The 25,397-nt window shown below is 39.5% G+C and overlaps 1 protein-coding gene across 15 annotated transcripts in view; it reads right to left on the bottom strand.

Annotated features, from left to right (window-relative positions):
* cacna1c (calcium channel, voltage-dependent, L type, alpha 1C subunit) overlaps window positions 1–25,397 on the bottom strand; it is a 185,502-nt gene that overhangs the window by 36,314 nt on the left and 123,791 nt on the right. For 8 of the 15 annotated variants that reach the window (XM_051392190.1, XM_051392192.1, XM_051392191.1 and 5 more), the window contains exons 9-32: window positions 25,062–25,149; window positions 24,413–24,497; window positions 21,690–21,764; window positions 16,630–16,720; window positions 13,208–13,234; window positions 10,655–10,815; window positions 10,392–10,465; window positions 10,095–10,246; window positions 9,674–9,875; window positions 9,297–9,417; window positions 8,938–9,052; window positions 8,111–8,228; window positions 7,919–7,988; window positions 7,595–7,727; window positions 7,316–7,445; window positions 6,030–6,089; window positions 5,519–5,625; window positions 2,533–2,620; window positions 2,332–2,439; window positions 2,164–2,216; window positions 1,921–2,067; window positions 1,550–1,751; window positions 801–959; window positions 572–682 (exon numbers count right to left, since the gene is read on the bottom strand). In XM_051392190.1, coding sequence (XP_051248150.1) covers window positions 572–682; window positions 801–959; window positions 1,550–1,751; window positions 1,921–2,067; window positions 2,164–2,216; window positions 2,332–2,439; window positions 2,533–2,620; window positions 5,519–5,625; window positions 6,030–6,089; window positions 7,316–7,445; window positions 7,595–7,727; window positions 7,919–7,988; window positions 8,111–8,228; window positions 8,938–9,052; window positions 9,297–9,417; window positions 9,674–9,875; window positions 10,095–10,246; window positions 10,392–10,465; window positions 10,655–10,815; window positions 13,208–13,234; window positions 16,630–16,720; window positions 21,690–21,764; window positions 24,413–24,497; window positions 25,062–25,149 — 2,677 coding nt within the window. The remainder of the gene's footprint in view (window positions 1–571; window positions 683–800; window positions 960–1,549; window positions 1,752–1,920; window positions 2,068–2,163; window positions 2,217–2,331; window positions 2,440–2,532; window positions 2,621–5,518; window positions 5,626–6,029; window positions 6,090–7,315; window positions 7,446–7,594; window positions 7,728–7,918; window positions 7,989–8,110; window positions 8,229–8,937; window positions 9,053–9,296; window positions 9,418–9,673; window positions 9,876–10,094; window positions 10,247–10,391; window positions 10,466–10,654; window positions 10,816–13,207; window positions 13,235–16,629; window positions 16,721–21,689; window positions 21,765–24,412; window positions 24,498–25,061; window positions 25,150–25,397) is intronic. The other 7 variants (XM_051392198.1, XM_051392195.1, XM_051392199.1 and 4 more) reach the window with 2 other exon arrangements.

Here is a 25,397-nt window from a genome sequence, read left to right as displayed (position 1 = left end):
TTTTGATTTACAAGGTGTACGGTGCAACAGTAGAGATAAGACTAAAAATATAATATTAAACTGTGTTTTCCCTATTGATTGTGTGCAAGGATTTTCCACCAACCCGGCTGTAATAAGGGGAAAAATCCCCATCTGTTATTGTTTAAATAGCTGATGCACCAGGAAGTTCTAAGATTGGACCAATATAAACACATAGTTACATAGCAACAACAGCAGGGTAACAAGGGAACAGTGAAATTAAAAAACACACGATGCCGTCGACTAATCACATTTCAAATCCACAATATCATAATTATCAACTGGAGTAAATGAAACAGGAATGGGGAATATACAGTTCAACATCAGTGAGCAGTTATTTGCAACCAATGGGATTCAATGGCTAAAATAAATTTTACTGTTCTATTATATCCATTAGTTGTATGTTGTATTAGTAGTAATAACTAGACTTGACATTTATTTCATCAAATATTCACCTTCAACCTACTGAATGCAGAAGATACAATTTTCTATGCTGCTCTACTGTGCTGTTCAAGAGTGCTATTCTATTCTGCAGCTAGAGAAGTGGACCTACCCTGGGTTTGAAGGCGATCAGTTTAAGGATCATCTCCACAGTGAAGAGTCCGGTGAAGAGCATGTTGAGGATGTTCATGGCATCGTTGAAATTTATGGTCTGACCATGATGCTGCAAAATCACATAAACAACTCATTAGTGTTTGCAAAGACTGGGAGTAGTCTAATGCCTGTACTATTATATTTCCCCATGTTGTGAGTGTGTGCTTGCATTCATCTATGAGACTCACCTGCATGGCCAGACAGATGGTGTTGAGAAGGATGAGTGTGAACATCAGGTACTCAAAGTAGGTGGAATTGACCACATACCACACCTTGTACTGGTAGGGGTTCTTGGGGATGTAGCGTCGCAATGGACGTGCCTTCAAAGCATACTCCACACACTGACGCTGTAAGACAAACACAGACACATACACCAACATGTGAACATACACAAACACAGCCGTTTGCCTTTAAATTTTGTCTGGTGATGTAGTTCCCCAACTCCTCATCGCTTTGTCTCTCTGTACTGAGACAACGGAGGAAAAGCTGGCAGTCTAAAAAAGCCTTTTCCCACCCCAGACTATTCTTACATCGTCTCCGTGCGTTTCCATGCTCTTGGTGAGACATGGATCATCACAGAGAACACAGCTGCAGAGACTTGGCCTAGCCTCCTTCTTTTTGAGCTTCAGTCTCATCTTCTGTATGAACTGCAGCAGCTCCCTCCTGGCTGGACTCCTGAAGTAGTTCACCGCCTAAAACTCATGTTCAGCCTCAGTCCAGAATCTCCCATGTCTCACCCCCTACTGTCTAGCCTCCATTCCCTTTCCCCTGTGCCTTCTGAATGACAAAGTGACTTTCCCACTTCAGTCAGAACAGCACAGTCATTCTTATACTGTAACCTGAAAACTCATGTCTATCTTGCTGCTGAACAAAAGCATAAAACTGCAGTTAAACGCACACAAAGGCATCGACAGATTCAGTAATACAAAAACAGTACCTGGTTCTTGTCCAGCTCACAGTTCTTATATTCTTGCTCTCCTTGCTCTTGGAATGTGACAATGACGAAACCGACGAAGATGTTCATCATGAAGAAGGCGATGATGATGATGTAGATGATGAAGAAGATGGAGATGACTACGCGGTAGTTGTAGATGGGCCCGACGTCCTCAGCATGAGAGTCTATGGCTCGGTACAGTAGCCTGAGAGAAGGAAGGTAGATTCATTGAAGGAAAGGAGGAAGATGAAGATTGTAGGACGGAAATGATAGGATAGGATACCAAGAGACTGCTGACAAACTGAAAAAGTGAACAATATATACAATATGCAGATCAATATATACATGTATTGTGTCTGTATGTAGATACACACCCTGGCCAGCCCTCAAAGGTAGACACAGCAAATAGGGCCATCATGCCTTGGAGGACATTGTCAAAGTTAAAGTCACTGTTCTCCCACAATCTCTGGGCTCTTTCAGGCTTCCCCACATCACCGTCCTTGTACATAATGTAGGAACCTCTGTAAATGCAAGTAGACACAGACACACTCACGTGTTTTATCCAGTAGTTACGCTGCAAAGAGTTAACAAGCTTGTGTGCAGGAGGGATCTCTTACCTGCAATCTGCCTGAGTTTGTTTAGAGCTGTCGGTACAGGAGAAGAACTTGCCCTGATAGAAAAACATAAATATTTATTACTCGGAAAAAGCACAATTACGACATTTGACATTTCATGAGGTTTAGGACCCCCCTCCATTTTTCTTTCCTTCTTTTCTTATTTGTTACCTTAAAGAGTTGTACTCCAATACAGGCGAACATGAACTGCAGCAACGTGGTGACGATGACAATGTTGCCGATGGTCCTGATGGCCACAAACACACACTGCACGACATGCTGGAAAACACACCAAATATGATAATGAGTACATGGGTGTGTCTTGTTAGGAAGAGAGTATGTGTGTATGATTATATGTGTGAGTGCTCTAACCTTTAGTCCCTTGGCTCTGTTGATGGCCCTCAGAGGTCTGAGCACTCGGAGAACTCTCAGGATCTTCACCACATTAATTGCACTGGACCTGAAACACGCATGGGATTAAACTGCTGACCAGTCAAACTGACACATATTTTACTGTTAAGACATATTTGCAAGGAACAACACACATCCTAAGGCACGTTCAGTAGTATCTGTGTTAAAGATTGTTCACACAAACTGCAGCATGAGTCAAAGAAAGAAACTGGAGATCAAGACAACTCACACACAAGCTAAGGAAATTAAAATTATCAAGATAGTATGATATAAAATAATCCTAAAAACATTCAAACAAATAATGAATGAAAGTAGCCATGATTCTCTTTAGAGACAAGTTTGGCTTACAAAATGTAATTAAGCTACTCTTACCCTTGTTTAATAATATCTCACATTTTTTATAGGGGATTGGAACAGGTTCACATTACTAAATCTGGTTAAGTCCATTTTTTACTACTAATTATCAATTATTGTATACTCTACTTCTTTAGAAATGTTTGTTTCATTGACTGATAGCACCTCCTCTAATAATCTTAAGAGTACTGTCTATCAAGACAGTATGTTTTCCCTTTCTAACATAAATTGGCTACGATAGTAAATCATAGTAAAAGTGTGTATGTAATATAGTGCAATACACGCAACACACACAAATACATATGGTTCATGGACAAACACACACAAGTACAACCCAGATGGACCACCACAAAGACACAAACAGACATTTACAGGCAAACAGAGAGTTATTGTGCTGTAAGAGAGTGTCAGTACAATCCAAAGGTCAAACAGTGTGACCTTTTAAAGGAAGTGGTTCAAAAGAAAAGCTTTTACATACTAACCAAAAGAATTAAATGAATACCTTGACATTTTGAATTTTACAATACATGTTTGGAAAAAGCTTTGACATTGGTGCTTCAGTAATCTGAACTATTGGAATCTTAAGTGTAATTATTACTACTTAAAAGTCAACAGGTATATAACATGCTAAAAATGTAGCTTGCCAGTATCTTTGACGTTTAATTTCAGTGCGAAAAGCTAATAAGCCAGTCATTCAGTTAACTGAAGAACAAATACAAAGACTTTTTCCCATAGTGTGACAAAGGTAGAAGGAAAAAGTGGATTCAAAATGTCAATGTATCCTTTCAAGGGAGTGACTTTTTAGATGGTTAAAGGAGTGATTTAAAGGGAGTGACATTACTCTGTCGACTTTTAAACAGAAAGTAAGGGAAAGACCTGTTGCGCAACTTTTTAACACAGAAAGGTAAAGTTTAAAGGAAGTTAAAGGTAGTTCATGTGGAGTAGGATGTTATCAGTAACATATCACAGTTAAACCAGCTGTGAAGATATCTAGTGACAGTACAATCCATATACATGTCAACTAAAATTTGACTGTAACTTATACATTTATAAAAATATTATATTATATAGTTGTGCTTCAGTTGACTGGGTTGAGGCAAATGGTGAACCTGTTATACTCCTTGCAAGCCGCCAGATTCTAACTAGTTCGAACTAGAGCAAAAACACTGTTTCCATCCAGATATAATATTGGCCACTCTGCCATAGTTCTTTCATGTGAATTAATGTTTGCCATACTTCATGCTGTCCAGGATGACAGCAGAAACATCTGATGTGGTTATATGTTGTAATTTGCTTCAGGACTGGTTTTCATTTGCATATTAAAATTACTGACCTCCTCATAAACATTTCCATCCTGCTTTCCTACAGCTTTATTTCAACGTGCACTGTTACTTAAATGGAAACATATAAATAAAGATACAGATACATCTCAGGGAGATACTTCATTATTGGGTAGTAACAATAGCAAAAGAGTTTCAAAGCAAAGGTACAGCAAATACTGGAACTGCAGTAAAAAGCAGTTTACAGTTTACTTCTAAATGCAACAGCATCACAATTAATTTGACTGTGATATATTCAAGAAAAATCCCACACACAAACTACTTTTAACAGGCAAAAACCATTAAGTTTTAGCATTCAGGTATAATTTCTATAGCCTGGGAGAGTTCAGTTTATGCACAAATATTAGAAGTGAATTTGACTTGGCCCCAAATCTATCACAAAGAATAGATAAACAAACTTATTAGCAATTACTGGATATGAAAAGTGACTACAGTATTAGAGGACCCAGGATAATTTACCCCCTTCTAATAAAAACATTCTCTCGTTCAAAATTAATTATGCTGATGCCTGTAAAGAAGCATTTATAAGCGTAAAAGCATACTGTTTGTTACTAATAACAAATCATCCATTTATTATCAATACAGTGTTGTCCCACTAAACTACAACTGCTGATAACATCACAGATTACAGTCTTGATTTTCGACTTAACTCTCCAAGACCATAGAAATACCAAATCAAAAGAGTGACACTTTTACACAGTTAAGGTGAAGGTCTGTTAAGGGGGTTATTAATACGGGCTAATATGGACTTACGTCGAGAAGTCTAGTCTATTAAGCATTAGAGACAGAGAGTGTAGTATAGCATATTAAACATCAGAAAATATCACAGCATTTCAAGGAGTTATTTGCTACGAGAAGCAGAGAACATTTTTTAATAAACATTACAAAGAGAGAAGGGGATTGGGAGTAATGAAGTGTAAAGTTGTTAGAGAATAGAGAGAAGTGTGAAGCAGGAGGCAGTTTACAAATGAAAACATTTCCCCACTTAGCCACTTTACAACATGATTTATTAGTTCTTGGACTGGACTAGATTCTCATGTACTTGTCATTATCTAGTCCAGTCTCTTAGCATGTAATAACGTAAATGCTTATCAGATGATATTGTAAGCTTCACTGGTGATATCGATTGGAATTTTTGCCAAATAATGTTGGTAATATCAGTGCACAAAAGTCTGACTGAAATGCTAAAGCAGTATAATGGAACAGTAAAAACAGTATAAAACATGCATCAGAAAACATTATCTTGCACTCACTGTATCCCAGACGAGATGAGGGACACACTGACCACCACCAGGTCCAGAATATTGAAATAGTTTCTACAGAATGACCCTTTATGGAGGAAGGCTCCATAGGCTGTCATCTGTAGGGGTCAAAGTTCATATTTGAGAGTCAAATAAAGAAGGATTACATCACAGTTTAGGATATTGAACCGTGCAGAGGGCAGAGATACTGACTGCCTTACCTTTAACACTGATCGGGGATTAAATAGTATCTGAAAGTATTAGTTTTAACTGTCTTTAAGGAAGTGTTTACTGCCAAGGACGAATACTTTAATGAACGTTAACCTTATTAAAAAATAAATAAATTGTTGTTGCCCTGATGCAGCAACGCCTTGTCACTAGGCACATCAAACATCAACTATTGTTGTCAGCAGCAAAACTTAAGTCTCTTCATCTCTCGATCTTATACGTGGAAAATGTTCATACTGTAGCATTTGCAGATTATATGTCCCATTTACCCTACATCATAAACATTAGATACTACCTTAAGAATGATCTCTATGGTGAAGAGTCCAGTAAAGACATGGTCTGCATAGCCCAGGATCTGAAAACACAACAAAGAGCATCATTGTTTTCAGTTTAGAGATACTATTACCGTGATACACAAAAAGCATTCCTGGGATTGAAAACTACACAGTTTTTTTCATGCCCAATAACTTTCTGATTGAGCAGGAAACATCATGAGGCATTATGTCATCAGTTGTATTTGCCACAATAACAAACTATGATAAAAGTGTGACTGAGCTGAGGTTGTCCATTCAGCAACCTTCAAAACCTCAACTCAACAACTCAACAAAAAAACGATTTGGCATTCTTGTTACTTTTTAGGCTCCACCTGTAACAACACAACTATTTCTAGACTAAATTGTTTACACAGTGGAAATAAAGAGAAAAACAGGAGGAAATGCAATCCTTTGGCTGAACTTGTGTTCAACTGTAGCAGAGTCCTGGATGACTCCACAACATACTGAAATAATAATGCTGAGGTTCAGGTCCAAGGATAATGAATTCCGATTTGACTTAAATAGACTTTGAAAATGGAGCAGAATCTGAAAAACAGGATATATTATTTCATTAAAGTTTCAGACGAAGGTTAATTGAGGTAGACTAATATACCATAGCCAAGGAAAAATACAAGAAAAAGATCTTTATTTGTTTTGCTCAATGAAAGAAGAAACTAAATAGAAGAAAATAGATAGAGCACACATCGTCATCAGTCTTTACACTAGACTACAGCTCACAAATTACACATCAAACACTAAACAACATTAATATATAAACAATATGGTGACAATTACTAGTGTATGCAACTGCAGTGCAAATAGTGCATGCTTTGGGGTATTTAGAGTTTGGCTTAAGGCTGACAATACACGTGTGTGTAACTTAAACTGAACATAAAAATATAATAAAAATAATATAATTCTTTGCCGTGTGCGTACATAACAGATACTATAATATTAAGTGAAAAAAAATTTATTTAAATTGACAAAACAAAGCTTAACAGGCATTGCACATCTTCTTAACATGAAGTTAATCACAGTTGCTTTACTCTGGAAGAAATCTCATTAAGTGTAACCAGCCAGTCACAATAAGCTTTGGTTCCTCTATATGTTGCTGTCGGCTATAATCCATTTAGCAAAGAATGAATGTGTGTGGGCAACTAATGATGACTATTAATGCCTCTGTCCATGCCTTAATGTACACTTGGCCTTTTACGTGTATATACTGTATTGACACTTTAAGACAGGTTTTCTTTTGTATTTGTGTTACCTGGTTTCTGAAAGAGTCATTTTTGACCGGGTCCTCAGCTGCCAGACTGATGCTGCTGAGCAGGATGAAGAAGAGGATGAGGTTGGTGAAGATGTTGTGGTTGACGATCTTATGGCACAGAACCCTGAATCTAAGGAGAGTGAGAGAGAATCATATTTGAGTCTTTTTTCACAAAAATAAGAGCATGGAAAAATACAGAGAGAAACAGCCCGAGAGCTGATGAAACATCAGAGAGGAAGGAAGAGGGGGAAGAAATTAGGTAGGTAGAAGGCCTCTTACTTGTTGGTGTGGCTGAAGATGAAGAAAGCGCGGGCCTCGGGCATGGGAATGGCCTTCTCCTTCAGCTGAATGTCGGAGAGTGGCCGTGGCCTAGGGCCTACTGGCATCTCTGGCTCATCGTCGTCATCGTCTCCTGATATGAGGGAGGAAAAGGATAATAGTGAGAAAGAGGGACAAAGCAGAGAGAAAGAATAGGAGAGGATATAAAGTGGTGTGAAAAAGTAGGAAAACTGGAGCTTAAAGTCTCTAAGTATGAGTGCCTTAGCAGAAAGTCACACAAAGGAAAAATTGCACCTTTGTACACAAATCTGGTTCATGTGTTACCTATGTAATCATTGGCAGGATATGGGTTCTTCTCTTCACTCTCATCTCCACAGTACTCATCCATGTTAATCTGCAGAGGGAGAGCATTTGCCAATGCATTAATTTCTCTGACTACGTACACATTTGCTCATTTGTGCGTTTATTTAAATCTGTGGCTTTAGTCCTTCTTGATATGTTTGTGTCTCTGTGTACCTTAGTAGCAGTGTTGGTCTCTCCATCAGAAGTGATGGACTTCAGCTCTATCTTCTCCTTCTTCTCCTCCTCCAGAGGCGGCTTCTCGTTGTTATGGCGCTTCTCTGGACTGGCCAACCTGGAGAAAGAAGGAGGAAAAGAAGATCCTCACCTTTAGCATCTTTCTCCCTGTGCTACCCATAGCATTGTTAGCCCCTTATTAATCCACAGATTTGTTTCAAATCGCATAATTTAAGGCCAGAAAGACAGAATAAAAACTTAGCATATGTGTTTTAATCACTGTGTATTTCAATCACAGTGGGTGGCTGTGATGTTATAATTAAACCAAAAGGATAGTGAGCAAGCAGGTTGTTTTTCATCACACTTTTTCCTCAGATCAATACAGGTTGCAACCAAGAAGGAGACATTTAATGATTTGTGCCACTGAGGGGAATGTTATCCTCCTCAGTGGCACTAAAATCTAACATTACCATTGTTGACAAATGACCTTTGTAGGCAATGAGACACTAAAATTACCCAGTTAAATTTGTTTAGACAGAAAAGCAAAGCAGGCAAATGTCAGCCTGTCTTTAAAACCTAATAGTTCATGTTCTAATTGTGAAGCATTTTCATTGCTTTGATTTCAGCACTCTGTCTCTGGGCATTGCTGACTATCTAGGATGCTGTAAGCTAAACCTCTGCCTTGATGAGATTGGTCAAACTCCCCTACTCCCTCTCTTACCATACCAGTTTCTCTGGTGTGGGTCAGACACAAAAATGTTTTAATTTCCTCCCTTTCTTTTCCTCAGCTAACTGTTCACCTGTCGTTCTTCCTCTTTCGGCTTTACCTGGCCAGTTTTTTCCTTTCCTTCTCCTCTTCCTCTTCTTTCTGTGCGGATGTCAAGCTCTCAGCGTCTGCCAGATTGTCCACAGCGATGGCCAAGAAGACATTCAGGAGGATATCTGTTCAGAGGGGTGAAGTTAAGGATGTTGCTGACCCATCAGATCATCAGCGTGGTTGGCTGCAAACAATCCTGGTAGGATAAGTGAATAATTAGCAACCTTTCTGCATCTGAAAGACACTGAACTCCCAGCTGCTTGAGTAGACATACTCAGTAACCTCCAGAATACCTCCACATCCCTTTAGATTCACATTATATAGCTTTATAGCTATGTTTTATAGCTGTTTTTACGTATGGCAGGATACAGTTTCCACAGATGAAGAGGATGATGAAGTAGATGCAGACCAGCATCCCGGGAAAGGACGGTCCACCGTATGCCATGATACCATCATACATCACAGAGTTCCAGTCCTCCCCTGTTAGGATCTGAGAAAGAAAGAAATGGTATAAAAATCTCCTCTGGATGAAGATCTTTGTAGAGTTTTGTAGATTTTCATTGGAAGGAATTTTCACCCTTGTGACAGTGATATAGTACAGTTCATTGTAAGACTCATACTAGATGACTTACAAACGTTTTTGTACTGTACAGAGGAGACAAAGATCATCATGTTATGGATACAAACTGCAAATGGAAAACAAGATGGAAGAGAAAATAGACCAGGGACATTTGGAGTATCGTTACCTGAAACACAGTGAGCAGAGACTGGGGAAAGTTGTCAAAGGTGCTACGTCGGGTCTCGTCGAAGTTGAATTTTCCCCCGAACAGCTGCATACCGAGCAGGGAGAAGATGATGATGAAAAGGAAGAGCAGGAGCAGCAGGGAAGCGATGGAGCGAACAGAGTTTAGCAGGGAGGCCACCAAGTTGGACAAGGAGTTCCAGTATCTGGGGGAGGGACGTCCAGTTAATATATGTGTATGGGCAAAAACAGAGGCATCATGAGGACAATTCATAATATAAAAGTTGCTATTATCTTTCTTTGTCTAGTACAGCAGTAGGTGACTTTCAAATATGTGTGTGTGGAAGGACAAAAGTACACAAACACACACTCTCTGTCAGCAAAACCCTGTTCAATAATTCAATTTTAAAAATGTCCATATTAACCTGGTTATTTTAAAGATTCGCAGCAAGCGTACGCAACGTAACACAGAGATGCCGAGAGGAGACATGATCTTGGTTTCCACCAGAATGGTCTCAAGAATTCCTCCACATACTACGAAACTGTCAAAGCGATTGAAGAGCGAAACAAAGTATGCCTGTGGAGAGTAAAGAGAGAAGTGAAATTTAAGTTAGCAAGTACAGGAGAATAAAGAATGGAAGTTACACTTTTCTTTACTGTCTGACTGAACTGAAAAATACATTTTTTATAGAAAAAAACTAACATTACTGTTAGCCACCTACCTGCAGACCCAGACTGTACATCTTCAACAGCATCTCACCAGTGAAGAGTGCTAGCAACACCTTGTTGGCTATGTCTGAGGGGGAAAGAAAAGAGGAAAGTGGCAGGGATTGGAAAACGGAAATAAGGGTGGAATAAAAAGGGACAAGGCATGGCAAAATATGAGATGTAGAAAAGGAAGGAGATTGCAAAAAAGTGAACAATTTAGCTACAATCAGAATGAAAAGAGGTATGTTTGTGTGTACAAGAATGTGTGCTTGTGTACCTTGTACATCGGTTAGCCACTGAGGCTGCTGGTGATGTTCAGAGGCGATGGTCAGAGTGTTGAGGAAAACCAGGAAGATGACCAGCCAATAGAAAACCTGTGATTTGACCGCTGCCCGGCACTTCCTCCTACACAGCCTGTTCCACCTCCGAGAGTATCGACTGAAGAGGAAGAAGCAGAGATTGATACAGAGAGAGAGAGATGGAGAGGTGAGGAAAGATAAGAGAGGGAGGAGGTAGGGAAAAAGGAGAGGATGTGGGAAAAGAGTTGAAAGAAAGGCGGGAGGGTCAAAGAGAGAGGTGAAGTAGCAGAGAGAGGGTAAGGAGTAGAAAGGCAGACAAAGGAGAAAAGAAAGAGGTAGAGCGAGGGCCCATAAGAGAAAAAAAAAGAAAAAAGTAAAGTATGATCAACCGAAACAAGTGAAGAAGAGAGTGAAAAGCAAACAGCGGTGGAGAGAGAAGAAAAAGAAAGAGTCAATTAGTTTGTCTACAGAGTAGTGATGACATCACCCCTTGGCCTGTGGTTGTCTGTTGTTTGAGAGCAGAGCTGCGGAACAGTTAGTCATCCTCAAAGACGTTTCACACCAAGTAAAAGCCAGTATGAAGAGCTTTGTAGCAGCACGAGATATGCACCATTTGAGGAAAAAAAAAGGAATGCTTATTCCTACGAAATGACTGAAGGCAAAAATTTAAACGAAATGTGCAATATTGTGATTCACACTTCAAGGGGAAATTCATGTTTCAAAAGAAGAAGTGGTTCATTTTAGCGTAAAAAACACATTTTCTTTCTTTTTAGGCCATACTCTGTTGTTCTGTGTTGTGTTGTAAACAAGTTCTTTTTGCACTTTTCTTGACCTCTACTGCTGAAAATAAAAGTTACTGTTTCTGGTAATTGGCAGCTTCACGCCTCGCACTCACATCTATGTGAACCAGTCCACTTAAAGGGTCATGCCATTTGTTTTACCTACGCCCTCGTGTACCAATGATTAGACAACTGAGATTCAACAATAATGAGACAGACCGAAAGACCTGATGACAGTAAACCTTGTTTTTGTTCTAATCTTGCAGAAGCAGAGAAGCATGAATCTCACTTTAGACTTTTACATGTTTATGTCACAAGGGACACTTGGAGGGAGGAATCAAATTTCACAAAACATGTGTGCAACTGTTCTGATATAGCGGTATCTCAGCCACTAGTAGTATTTGTAGGAGTGGCAGTATTTGCACAGTGGCAAAATGGCAACGTATAATTACAGAAATCTACTCCAAATTACCTTAAACGTTAATGAGGAGACAATAATTTGTTAATGATAGACTGCCTTAAAACAAAAATAAGAAGGTCCAGAACAATTCTGGTACTGCTAAGACACTGCACCACACGTTTTCACAGTAACTCAAGTTAGAAAGAGTACGTGTTTATCAGACTGTGGTAGAAAATGACTGAAATATATATGTAAAATTGCTGAATCACTGTCAAATCATCTGTTGAATAACTCAAAGCAACATTTGACGTGCAACTTAACAGACTGTTCAGTTGTAAAAATTGGAAGACCTTGGGGTGTCTCTGGTTCAGGCTGGATTTGGATGTTTAGAGAAGAAGATATAATAGCTATGAAGGGCCCCTTTCTTTGACCTTGGCAGTGTGGGTATAACTAGGCTTGTGGAAGGGTTGTTGTCAAGCTGACACCTAAACTGTATTCGTTGTGTGAAGTGGGCTTCCTGGCACCAGTGCTGTAATAAAGAACCTCCTTGTAAGACAACTGAGACTGAGCCGAGACTTTTTTATTTATCACAGAAGAAATCTGCTTTTATTTATAACAACTAAATAAATCCAGACCACAACTGCCCTAATCTTTTTTTCTGCTGTGAGTGTCTAGCTATTATTTTTCCACTGGCACCCCACAACGCCAAACCTGCTTGCACGGATATTTGTCGTGTATCTGCAAGGCCTCGTTTCAAACAGATCAACATGGCTCACCGGGAAGTGCTCTCCCTTCTCTGCCTATACAAAATTCATGTTTTATCAGTTTTCTGTTTGAGTGTGTGTGAGCTGTTTAGAGTCAGTTACGGCACACAGCGGCTTTTGCCATGATGCACACACTGAATGTTACATGAGACACAACTCACAACACAACACAAGCGGACATGCATTTTTACATTAAAAGACATGTCATTTTTAGTGTCGTTGTAATTTGTGAAAATATGCATGACCTTTCGAAAACACTATATTTTTCTGTCCCTCTTGACGACAATACACTTCATTTTTTTTAACAATTCAAAGGAATAGTTTGACCTTTTGGGGGAAAGACTTATTTGCTTTCTTGCCAAGAGAAGGAGAAAGAAAAGATGAAAAGAAAGTAAGCATATTTCCCAAAATGTTGAACTATTCCCTCAAAGAGTGAGGCTATCTATTGCTACGTCAGTGTCTCTGTGTGTGCTTGTGTACACGTGTGCACAAGAAACGCACACACATCCAGCGACCGTACAAATACCACAGCAATAGAGACATTAGAGCAGGTGAATTGAAGGACTATGGTAAACAACATGTACTAACCTGAACTTGGATTTGGAGATCCTATTTCTGGAACACAGAAAACAGAATGGATTATACACACACACACATAACACACATATAGACAGATACACAACATGAAAGGGGTGATTTGAAGGAGATAAAGGGGAAATAGGTTCCCTCATTATCACGTTGTTGTGTGTCCAGCATTTTCTGCACCTTTGATACACAATTCTGTTGTATCACCAACTAAACATTTGGTAGTTTAGGGTCTGATAGGACTTTCACCAGCAAAAAAGCTTCTCATTATGACCACCCAACTCTTCAAATCACCCCCTGCAAACATGTATACAGTGGCATCCAATCAAAAGAAAAAAATGCTGCATGTTTGGGATTCCTTCAATCAGCCCTGGTGTGATCATACACAATTCATTAATAGAAACGTCTGTTGATTGTTCACCACTGTAACAGAAAAAAGTACATACATAAAGAACTAAGGACAAGAGATTATGGAAGACATTGTCTCTGGAAAGTGAATAGAAGAGAAGAGAATAGAAGAGAAGAGAACAGAACAGAACAGAACAGAAGAGAACTTTTCCACTGTGGAAATTTGAATCAACAACATATCAAATTATTTCAATCTGTGATGTTCAGATGAAATGATTTGACCACGGGGCTGAATCTGTAACTTTAATGTGCAATTTAATTTATCACACCAACCACATGCTGGTTAGTTTACAGGCTGAGGCTCTTCTCTCAGCCAAGGGTTGTGTAATGATAACCAAACCAGATTCACACAATAGTACAAATGTTTGGTTAATTAGAGTATTGGTGTAACTGTTGAAATTAAATAAAATTTTATTGCTTCTACATTAATTTTGGAAATAAATTAAAGAAAATGTAGTAGTATTACATACTGTAATAAAAACACTTGAGTCCTCTTGAAGCTTTTAGGGAGTTGTTGTGAGCAACTGCGCACTGATTTTGTCTGTAAAAGCCGATGAATTGACTGACCTGCTGACTGACTGGCTGACTGACCGACTGACTGAAGCAATGAAATGACTCACTGACTGACTGAACGAAAGAATAAAATGACTGACTGGCTGGATATGGAGGCTGACAGTACACACGTCTCTTCTCTCCATGTGTCCATCTCGATTATGAGATCAGCGAGCGCCAAAGTAGCTCCTACCCCGAGGTCTGTCTCCATAGCAATGTGAAGAAGAACTGACAAACACTGAAAGTCTCAAGTTTTATCTTCATAATAGTGTGAGCAAATGCCCCTAGCCAAACTTGTTTTAGTCTCATGGAGGACGAGGGCTCGCATTTCCAGTCTTGGCAAGGTTTACTACACGTTAGGTCGGAATACAGTGAAAAGTCACTTATTTAAGTAAGACTCAAAATTGCAGGTTTAAATTCTGGAGTTCCTTCGTGAATAATAAAAAGCAAGACTGATGCTGTAGACTTACAAATGAGGTTTTTTTCTGCAGCCCTTTTAGAAGGTATGAATGAGAAAATTACCCCCTGTGCCAAGATGTTTATTGGCACACAAGTAGATAAAATGTAACCTTTACCTAGTTTCCTAAATATTTGATATTTAATACACAAAATAACATAGACAAAATGCCCGACCTGCTTCTAAGGGGCAATCTCTGTGGTTTGAAGTTTAGTTTCTGTCCTGCATCCCTGTTGGTACTTTCAGATATCTGCTTTATTTGACTCTTTCATGTTTGCTATCAGCTGTACAGGAATCGTGTTACGTTACTGTTAATGAAAACCCAACACTTCGTGGTTTTGCTGCTTCATAATAGACGTGTTTAAATAACTGGAGACTTTTATAGTGACGAATTTATAGAAAGTTAAATGTCACTGTAGCAGATGTTAGCGGCTTTTCTGTCTCTGTTGCAGCGCTGCTGTTGTGGAAATGCAAATCCCTGCTGTGCTGGGCTGGTGCGCCGTATCAAACTGAATTGAGCAAGCCAGCACATGTGTACGAAAATAATCATATCTTGCAGCCCAACCCTGCTAGTTAGCGTAATACATCAAATGGACCGATGCAAATTGCTAATTTGTCTGTAGCGAAATTATGGTTTCAGAATAACTTTTCTTTGGCAGTAAGCACTATGTGTTGGGTTTGTGGTACCTCCTGAAGACTCAGATATGACATATCCTTTGTTTCAAGTTGTTTTGGTCTGACAGGGGACAAATAAACACAAACAACATAACATAGACAAGGATGGACAGCGAGAATACAAACAGTGTGCCATCCAAGTGTGCCAACTGGCTTTAGTGTTTTGATTCAGTTTTCACCTCTAAACTGTTGATACTGTAACTTTCTCTATTCTATTCTGCTACGTTCACAGATATTAACAGTTTTGTATGTAGGTGTGTTTGTGCCTGTGTGTGCTAAAGTGGGCCCGCTGGGGTCACGGCTCCTGCGTGGCCTTGTGTCTAAGAAAGAAAGCAACACACTTGTTTGAATAATGTAAAAAATGAAAGGAGAAGGGGGAGCCGGAGCGAGTGAGTCAGCTGTTCATGAGCTCCCACAGGGGAGGAGGAAAGCACTTCACTAGCAAACACACGAAGGAGAGAGAATAGAGATGGAGAGAAGAAAAGGAAATAAAACTGGATTACTATTGAGATGTAACCATGATACATGTCCTGCTTTTCTACTTTTTGTTAAATTCCAAACAATGGTCAAGCTTTCTTTACACCACGAGTCAAAAGTCATGTTTACCTTGTGAAATGGGCAAATTCAGAACTTCTGTTCTGAATTTATTCCTTTATTTATGATTTGGGTTAAGGTTCTGTGACACTGTGATGTGACACCTTTTCATAACCCAACTAGTTCAACTTAATAACACAGTATGAAAAGTATGCTTTTGGTCAATACAAGTTTTTCCTCTGATAGCAATGACAAATATATATTTACATATTAAAAATGAGCCCAAATGCAAGATGAAAAACATTTTAATTTCAATTTTTCAGCTAAGGAAAGATCCGGCAACTTCAGACTTCAATGTGGTTGTTTAGGCATGGTGGTTTAATATAGGATTAATTCCTCTTAGTCTGACCTATGTCTCATCAAGGTCACAGATTTTTAGGGAAAACGCCTCCGAAAATGAAGACGCCTCTGGGAACAGCAGCTCTATTTAGGTGTCTCTTTAAATCAGAGAATATGAAATTTGAGTTAAAGTAAGAAGACAACCCACTGTCACTCCTCTGACCAGCGTTTCCAGCATGAATTCTTCCAAACCTCTGTAAGCTTGATGAGACAGAGGTCTGGCTTTGTGGGATCAGTAAAGGATAGAGGCGGGCTAAGCCACTTGTACCATAGCTAACACTGAAGTGCTAATACAGGAAAGATGCAAGATAAGAGTTCATCCTTGGGATTGACAGAAGGTGACTGAGGGAGCTGAGGGATAGAGGGAGGAGAAGAGGTGTGTATGAGAGAAGGGACTTACGCTAGCCGGGTACAGCAGGTCTCCCCCTCCACGTCTCCCCCGGGGGCGTTGTCTGTGTTGACTGATTCATTCTCACTGGCCGGCATGCTCACTGAGAAACAGAGAGGAGAAAATGCAGAGAAAAGTAGATGACAGATGTGGAAAGAAAAACAGAAAAAGGAAGAAAGAGAAAGATGAATTAACAGGATAAGGAAATTGGTTGTACATCCTCACTTACATCATTCTTTTGCTGGCGTTTACTGTATTGCTTGCTCTAAACTTTATAAATGTACTAGTGCATCCAGTCTTCTATAGGTAAGTAATAAGGAGGTGCACTCGACATCATTTTTAAATTAAGTAATTACACACTTATTTTCTATACTAGTAATATTTACCACTTAGGGAGCCTGAGATACAACCTCTGCAACAGCTATTAAGATGGATTTCAATTTCTAATCTGAGGGATTGCCTAACTGCGGGTGAATTAAATCTTAACAAAATCCTTTGGTGGTTTCATAGCTCATGGAAATTGAAAGAAAAAACATGCGGAAGATTTTGGTCTTTGGTCTGAAAACTCATGGGGGATGTTGGAGTTTAATTGCAGCCAAGGTTTTGAAAAAACCTTGAAATGCTTTTTAATATGTTTTCTTAACTTTATTTAAGCTGCGAGAGCTTTGACAGCATTGTCAATGCAAACATCTGAAAACTTACTCCCTTGCTCCAAAGGTTTTTTTTTTTTTTTGCAGATGTGCAAACAGGTAGAAAGCTCACTGAGCCCAATCCTTGTCTGTTTATAAAGCCACAAGGAGACTGCAAATGTGTCACTTTGTCCTTATTTAAAGACAAGTGTAATGATGTGTAAAGATGGAAGGATGGATGCAAGATGGAGGCAGAAACTGCTGTAGAGGAAGGGCAAGTGTAACACGAATTGGCAGGTAAGGATGGAAAAGTGTTAAAGAGGGAGGATGAAGTGAAAAACTGGAGTGGGGTTGAGTGGAAGGACTGATGGAGGCATTAAGAGAGGTACGGATTGAGGGAGGGGGAAAAATGGATGAATGTGGGGATGGCTGGTTAAGAGACTGATATGAAGTGATACATTGCTTTTTATTGCTTCTGTCAGTCTTTGCCTGCCTGCGGGAATGAGCTGCACTCCTCTCGCTGTCACCTCAAACACTTATTGTAACACCCTCTGGGTACCAAAGTCAGATACTGCATATGAATCTCAATGCATATTATGTTAAAGTAAGACATCCACTGATAAAAATGTAAAACCTTCTCTTGTAAAGTCTTAGCATGAAACCAAAGAAAATGATTAACAGTTAGGATGAGAGGTCTTTTTTGTTTCAATCTACAAATCTATCTAAATACAACATGTGATGTATGACTTCTCTAACCTTGAATAAAAATAATGATGTGCCAAACCAATAAGCATTCAAGTAAATCAAAGAAAAGCAAGCATGCAGTTGGTCATTCCGAGCTAAAAAGGGGGCTGCAGTCATCAAGCCATTCTGACAATAGCATTTGGATATCTTTTTGTCGGCCAACCTAGTTCCCAGGGCAGATTTCCAAAAGATTTTTAGCAATGGATTCAATATAAATGAGTAAATATGGTTTGCAGCATTTGTAGGTTTAAAAAAGACTATATTTTTTTAACGTTATGTTTTATATAATAAGCTGGCTTGTAAGCACTAAGCTAACATAATAAATCAAAGTAAGCTGCAGTGAGCGAAGAGTGTACTTTGCCACATGGTTGGTGTTGGATGAATTCTGTGTTGCAGAGATTGGGATAGTTTCTCTGAATGTTAAGGCTTCTGCTGTGAACATGCTGTATGTCCCCTCACCTCAACACGTGCCACCTGCTGCTATACTACTTAGTTAAAAGCACTCTGGGTCCTCCAGTCTCTCCCGAGGCTAAAACCTTTCAAATATAAAACCAGCCTGCTGCCTTCTCCTCAATGGAGCTCTGAACTAGTTTAATACCTATTGTTAGAGTAAACCCCAAAGACCTGAGACACAGAGAGAAGGAAGAAGATGAGGAAGGAGCATGGGAGGGAGAGAAATGGAAGGAAGGAGGAAGGGAATGAGAAAGACACGGAAGGGTAACACTTTTTAACACAAAAGAGGGATTCAGTCATTCTTACCAATTTTGGCATGTGTGAATGTGTTAAAGCATTAAATAATAGAACTGAAAGTAAGCAAACTCCACCCTAATGTAGTGAACTAAATGATGATTAAAGGATTCACTACAGTAGTCTTTGGAGAAAAATGTGTGTGTGTGTGTGTGTGTGTGTGTGTGTGTGTTTGTGTACGACTCTGTTTTGTGACTGTATCAACATATTGAAATAGTGCTTCATTCAGATATTAATTGTCCATGCCATCATCTCCAGAAGTCGTTTTCAGGTAGTTTAAGCAGTTCACATTTTTGATACCAATCTGACCAAAAAATACTGTGAATCCACTGTTCAAAAAATTTGAACATTTGTAACATTTTTTCATGCAGTTTAATACAATAATGTAATATTTTGAATTTTAGTCTCTAATGTTTTTCTCACTGGGCAATTGTCACATCGTATTGGGTATGATTAAAAATAACCCATAAACAGCTTGTTAGCATGCAAGCACTCATCGCTGAAGCTAGTGAAAAGAAGTACCAGTATCTTGCATTTCTATTCAACAATATGGCAAGTGCCTGGTGAAAATGGTAAAAAGGCTAAAATTCAAATTTTAAAGCTATTTCTCCATTATCTTTTCTTATCAGAGCTAGCATGGCTAGCAACAAAGCAGGGGTATTTTAGGGAAAGGAATCTGAAATAACAAGGAGAGGACTGTGGCATCACAAACATTACATATGTTTTTAGTTGTCATGTGCATCGTGAAAACCGCACTCCAGTTGTATTCTGTGATGACATTGTCCTCTTTTTTCAGAGAAGTCAGGCAGATGCGAACTGTATCCTTTCCTACGATCCTAAAAAAGGAAAATAATGGCTGCATCTCAATACAGAAACAATGTTTCCTCTCCTTATCTCTTTATTCCCTTTAGTGATAGTTCTCGCCTTTCGGATTACACATAATTAAAAGTTGAGGGCCATGAAACTTGGTAAAGGTTTTAATGCAATGAAGACATTCAATATTGCACGCAGCAGGGATACTAATTGGTGGCAAACTTCCAAGTCTCCACTGCGAGAGAATATTAATATATATGGCCTTGAAATTAGATTAGTATTAAATGGAAGGTGTACAAGAGGGGCGAGGAAGACAGTGAGAGGAAACTGCTTTACAGTGTTGAGAGGCAGTCACCGCCCCCTTTAGCTTTAAATCTTTGGAGGGGCGGGGGAGCGGAGAGGAGAGGAGAGGAGAGGAGAGGAGAGGAGAGGAGAGGAGAGGAGAGGGTGCAGACCGCTTGCATGTCTAGAATCACGTTTCCAGTAAATCTTTAACTAGTGTTGGACCATGCAGACAGACGCACACGCCTTACGAAGGAAAGCCGCATTTTTCTTCACGGCTCCACGCAGAGACTGAAAACGATGGTTCTTACCTGGAGGATAGAGAGCACGGCTCAGCAAGACAAACACACATACACGCATGGATACACACAAAGAAGCACTCACAATCAGCACAAATACGAAAATGCACACAAACTGTCAATTTGAAACACAAATAATGGTGTACTTGTATTGGCTGTAATGCCATACAGTACAGAACCTGTTGCAAAGACACATGATTGCCTCTGCAATAATGACATTGCCTCTTTATAGTCACACCTCCTTTCATTACTCCTGCTATAACTACAGTCTGAGATGTATTACTTGTATTACTGCTTTTTTCTCTCTTGTCCCATTTTGTTGTTTAATATCTCTAAGGTAAAAGGAAATTACAGACCAGAAAGAAAGACAGAAACAGAAAGAGGGAAAAAGATATTCATTGAGAGGAGTCATATTCTAGAGAGTTGAGGAAGTCAACATTCAAAAGCAAGCTGCTGTGTTGTTTTCACTGAGCACTACACAGTACAATACATTTGTCCATCCTTATCTCTATTCTTCCTCTTGGCCAACACAACAGCTATTGTTTCCTGTCCACTTTACCCCTTCCTCTCACACTATTTACATTATTCTGAGCCTGTGCATTCATCAGCATGCTCCTCCATACTGGGGTCACTCTATTGTTGAATTCTGCTCAGTAATTCTAATGTGATCGTCCAAGCATACTTGTACAGTAGCAAAAAATAAATAAAAATACATATACATATACATATATGAAGCATGAAATTGAGCAAACATTTAGTACACAAACATATATGCAAGCACGCAGCTACACACACATGCTCATACAGTTATCCATCTAAATAAACCAATCACTACACAAAGATTGTTTAAGCTTTGACTAAATTGCAGACGATAATGATACATGAAAACCAGCTTCTTGGGTACCACCATATTCAAAACCGCAAACACAACAACCCTCGCAAATAGGTTTCGTATTGTGGAATACGAACCCTCAAGGCAAATGCACATATTTATCATGGCAGAAGTTGGAAAACCAAAGTTTCATCGGCGGAGACAGAAAAACAGATCAAGGAATATTTTCTCTCATCAAAGACAACAGTCTGAAGTATGCTAATAATTAAATAAATAGGAAACATTTTAAATCTATAGTATAGAGTATAAATCTACTATAGAGTAGCAGCAAAATGCAAGCTACACTTCCAACACATATACGGCCACATCTGTATTACTATCACCATGAAATACACAGTAGAGTGGTCTTCATTTAAATATGTTGAAGACTTTTATCTTATTGATCCATACAGTTGGAACCTAAGTTTTTTTCTCCATGTCATCCTGGGGGGTCCCGAGGTGTTTGCTTGATAAATGGGACATGTAAACCCTCCAACATGCTCTTAAAGGAAACATCTTGACCACAAGCCCTTTAGATCTTATATCTTATTCATTGAGATTTACCAAGATAACTTCAACTGAAGCAATCATTCTATGAAACTTTAATATAAACACATGCCTGATTACAACCGAATTCACGTGGAAACACATGTCACAAACACGCACGACACAGAGACGCACACATACCGTCCTGAGAGTCAGTAGAGTGACTGAACCAGGCAAGCTTACTGGTCTTCTTACCCAGGTGGGCTGGAGACACTCCTACCACAGACAGCAGTGGCAGGATGCCAAAACAAGACGACAGCATGCAAGAACAAGATGGCAGAGGGTGAGAGCATGCAGGACACACACATACAGTATGCCCCTGAGATGACAGGAACACACACAACACACAAATGCGTTGAGGAAACACATCATATGATACATATCCATAAATAAATAAAGGACTAACACGCCATTCGAACCACATTTGAGTGAATGTGTGCATGTATGTATGTGTTGGTCATGAGTGCAACCTCACAAATAATTAACCTGTATATTTTGAAGGCTTTTGAGACATGCACACTCACTCATGCTGTTACTAAAAACAGTCAAAATCAATAGACTGAATGACATCTACTACTCTCTGTCACACACAAAAAACACAAGCAAAGACTATAAATATTTATCTTTTTCTGAACACTCTATATTCACATCATACATCAATATTACACCCTTGTAGCTCTTCATGTAAAGACTGGGTGAGAGATAGACACATTGAAGGATGTGTGTGGTTTCTGTATGAGTGTGTGGTCACTAGTGTGACTTGTTCGTGGTGTGAAATCCCATCTGTTCTCTGTCCCAGATACCCTCTGTGTCTCTATTTGTCACTCTCCATACATTTATATCCCTCTTTCGTATCTCAACATCTTTTTTCCCTTCCACCTCTCTCATTGCTATCTTCTCCTCTATTCTCTAAGTCTCCTATCCCTTCTTAGGACATACGTGTATGTGCGTGTGTGTGTGTGTGTGTGTGTGTGTGTGTGTGTGTGTGTGTGTGTGTGTGTGTGTGTGTGTGTGTGTGTGTGTGTGTGTGTGTGTGTGCGTGCGCTAGTCTATGCAAAATGTCCTGGGCAGCAGGGACAAACTGCCCTCATTCATCTTCCCAGAGGAGGATCCATCCATCGAGGAGAGAGGGAGGCAGAGCAATAAGAGAGCAAGTGACTTGATTTTCCACCTTCAAAAACAGAGGGATGATTGATCTCTCTGAGGGAGAACTTTGGATCATATGTATCAATCATTTTGTCAGATAATCTAAATCGAATGGCCTAAGTTATATCGTTTAGTAAAAGCAGTGGACTGAATCATGCATCTGACTGGTATCTAGTTTGAATACTTGTAAATAGTCTTGTGTTCTTTATTGTTTAACACTATGGCTAACTTGGGCTTGTGTGGACATTGGACATAACATCTTCTGATCCAAAATTTGTAAAAATTGAAGGAAAGCAGCATTTCAATATTGTGAGCTGATATTTTACAAAATTGGCCCAACTGGGAGTCCACATACTGTATTTGTTTATTTGTTAATTTGCCAATATCTCAGACACTGCTGATGTGTTTTTGCAACACTGATTGTCCCAGAGGAGCACAACGGTAACAAGTGAAAACAAGTAGAGGTTACAGATTAGCCACAGGGGTGTTGTGCCTTATTTTCATGCAAATTGGGTCATTGCTCATTTGACCATGTTAATTTCTAGCGATTCACTGAAAGATCATTTTTTTCTTTCTTTCTTCTTCCCTTGGCAGTCATCAGTGTTTCTCAGAATAAGCCACGGTGCTTTGTAGGAGATGAGCACGCTGTGTGCAGAATGTATGCAGATTGCATGCTCTGCCGCTGCATATTTAGTCCGCATCATTCATTCATTTATCATCAGTGTGAGCCAGCTGAGCTCCAAGCCTTTATAAAATAGTTCACAGTGCATACTGTACAATACATGCACAGAAATAGGACAGACACACTTTTCGTCAAATCCCTGCTTCTCTTTCTCACTATCCCTCTTTCAAGTTCTATTTATCTTCTCTGAGCTCAAACCTCCAGGTCAAAAGAGACCAGTGCTCTACTCTCCCTCCCCTGGAAATGTAGCTCAGTCCTGGGGAGAGATGTGCCATGTGTGGATGCCTTTCTCTGGAGGTGTTGTGGAAAGAGACAGGGTGTTAATTTGTGTGTGTACATTCCTGTCAACAGACAAGTACACACACTCCTAAGGGTGTATACCTACAGTGTGTGTGTGTATGAGTTTGCCTAAGTGAGTGTGTGTGCGTGTTTGTTGTGTGCATGCAAGTGTGTGCCCAGAGGCTATTAGCTGCAGTCTGACACATTCCACTAATATCTAAACAGGCTTTAAACCTCAAGAGGGTTCTCAGCCAAAGCAAGCAGACAATATTAACATCCTCTCAGTCTGTCAGTCAGTCACTCTGTCACTAAGTCAGCCGTTCATTCACTGACTATAAGCCACTACCATGTGATGGAGACTGCAGTGAGCTCACTACTTATAGACCAAACACTAAATTTAACACAAACATACACACACCCACACGTATGCACAGTTCTCCTCACTTGGTGCACTACGCACGTAACATATTCAGATATAAACACAATTATTACAACTGGCCATCCATTTTCACACAAAGTCGTACTGTAGCCAAAATACAGAAAATCCTAACTGACAATACCATCATTCAACAATTCATAAATCACACACACACACACACACACACACACACACACACACACACACACACACACACACACACACACACACACAAAGGCATTGTCATCTTCAAGGCAAACTGCAGTAAGCAAATAGATCATCACTCCCTCTTGCCCATTTTAATGTCTAACACACACAAACACACACTGTAGTACTCACGGTTTCTAGGTTTGTCATCGTCCATGCCCTCCTCTTCATTCTCTGGGTCAATGTCTTCAGCCTGAGTGATCCAGTCTAAATAGCCCTTTATTCACATATGGATATAGACACACAGATAAAGAAATTACTGACTGGTTAACAGGACAGGACTGAAAGCAATGAAATGTTTCCTATTCATTATGTTTCTCGAAAATTTCTGTACCCTATTTTTCTATTGGGCACTTTTAGATGATGTATGGACATACAGCAGTTTCAACTACAGTATCTTAACATTATTTAAAATCCCTGTCAGTCTCTTTGATTTCCTTCGATTTGCCTTGTGAATAAAGTTTGCTCTGCATTCTATATTTGCTGCATGGGACTGGTGGTATTTTGGACTTCTCTTTGACCTCCATATTCTGTCGGTCGTCCTTCTCACTAGTGGTAAAAGATGTTCAATATTTAATAAAGCTGTATTAACATGAAAAGGTGTTGCCTTAATTCCTACCTAACTCTGCCTATCCTGTGGCCTTGATAGTGCCAGATTTAGCAACAGGAAACTGAAATCACCTTTTGAAAAGCCTGACAGTAATATACAGTGCATTTTTGTGGCAGGTTACATCCTCTTTCAGAAGGTGGCTCAATTTATCAAGCACAGCCTACAGCCTACCTTGAGGTCCTCCTCTAGTTGCTGTTTTTCTCTGAGTTTCTGGAAGTCACCACGTGCCTTGGCCTTCTCCCTCTCCTTGGAAAACTCTCTGGGAAGAGGGAAGCAGGGTGGAGGGATGGGGGGGTAGACAGTTGGGGGGCATAGATAGGGATAGAGAGAGAGGAAATGGGAGGGAGAGGAAAAAGAATCTGAAAATCTAGACTGAAGAGTTGTGGAACAAATCTTGTGACAATACTGTGATAATACATGTATACATTATACAATAGTTCAGAACAGGAAGACGGAAAACCTGCTAAAGAGAGAAAAACATTTACAGTGAAGATAGAAAAGCTCTGC

The sequence above is a fragment of the Dicentrarchus labrax genome, unplaced genomic scaffold (assembly GCF_905237075.1).
Source record: "Dicentrarchus labrax unplaced genomic scaffold, dlabrax2021, whole genome shotgun sequence".
In the NCBI taxonomy this organism is placed as follows: domain Eukaryota; kingdom Metazoa; phylum Chordata; class Actinopteri; family Moronidae; genus Dicentrarchus; species Dicentrarchus labrax.
The sequence above is the reverse complement of the archived record's forward strand: the minus strand, read 5'-3'. Positions and strand labels throughout refer to the sequence as shown.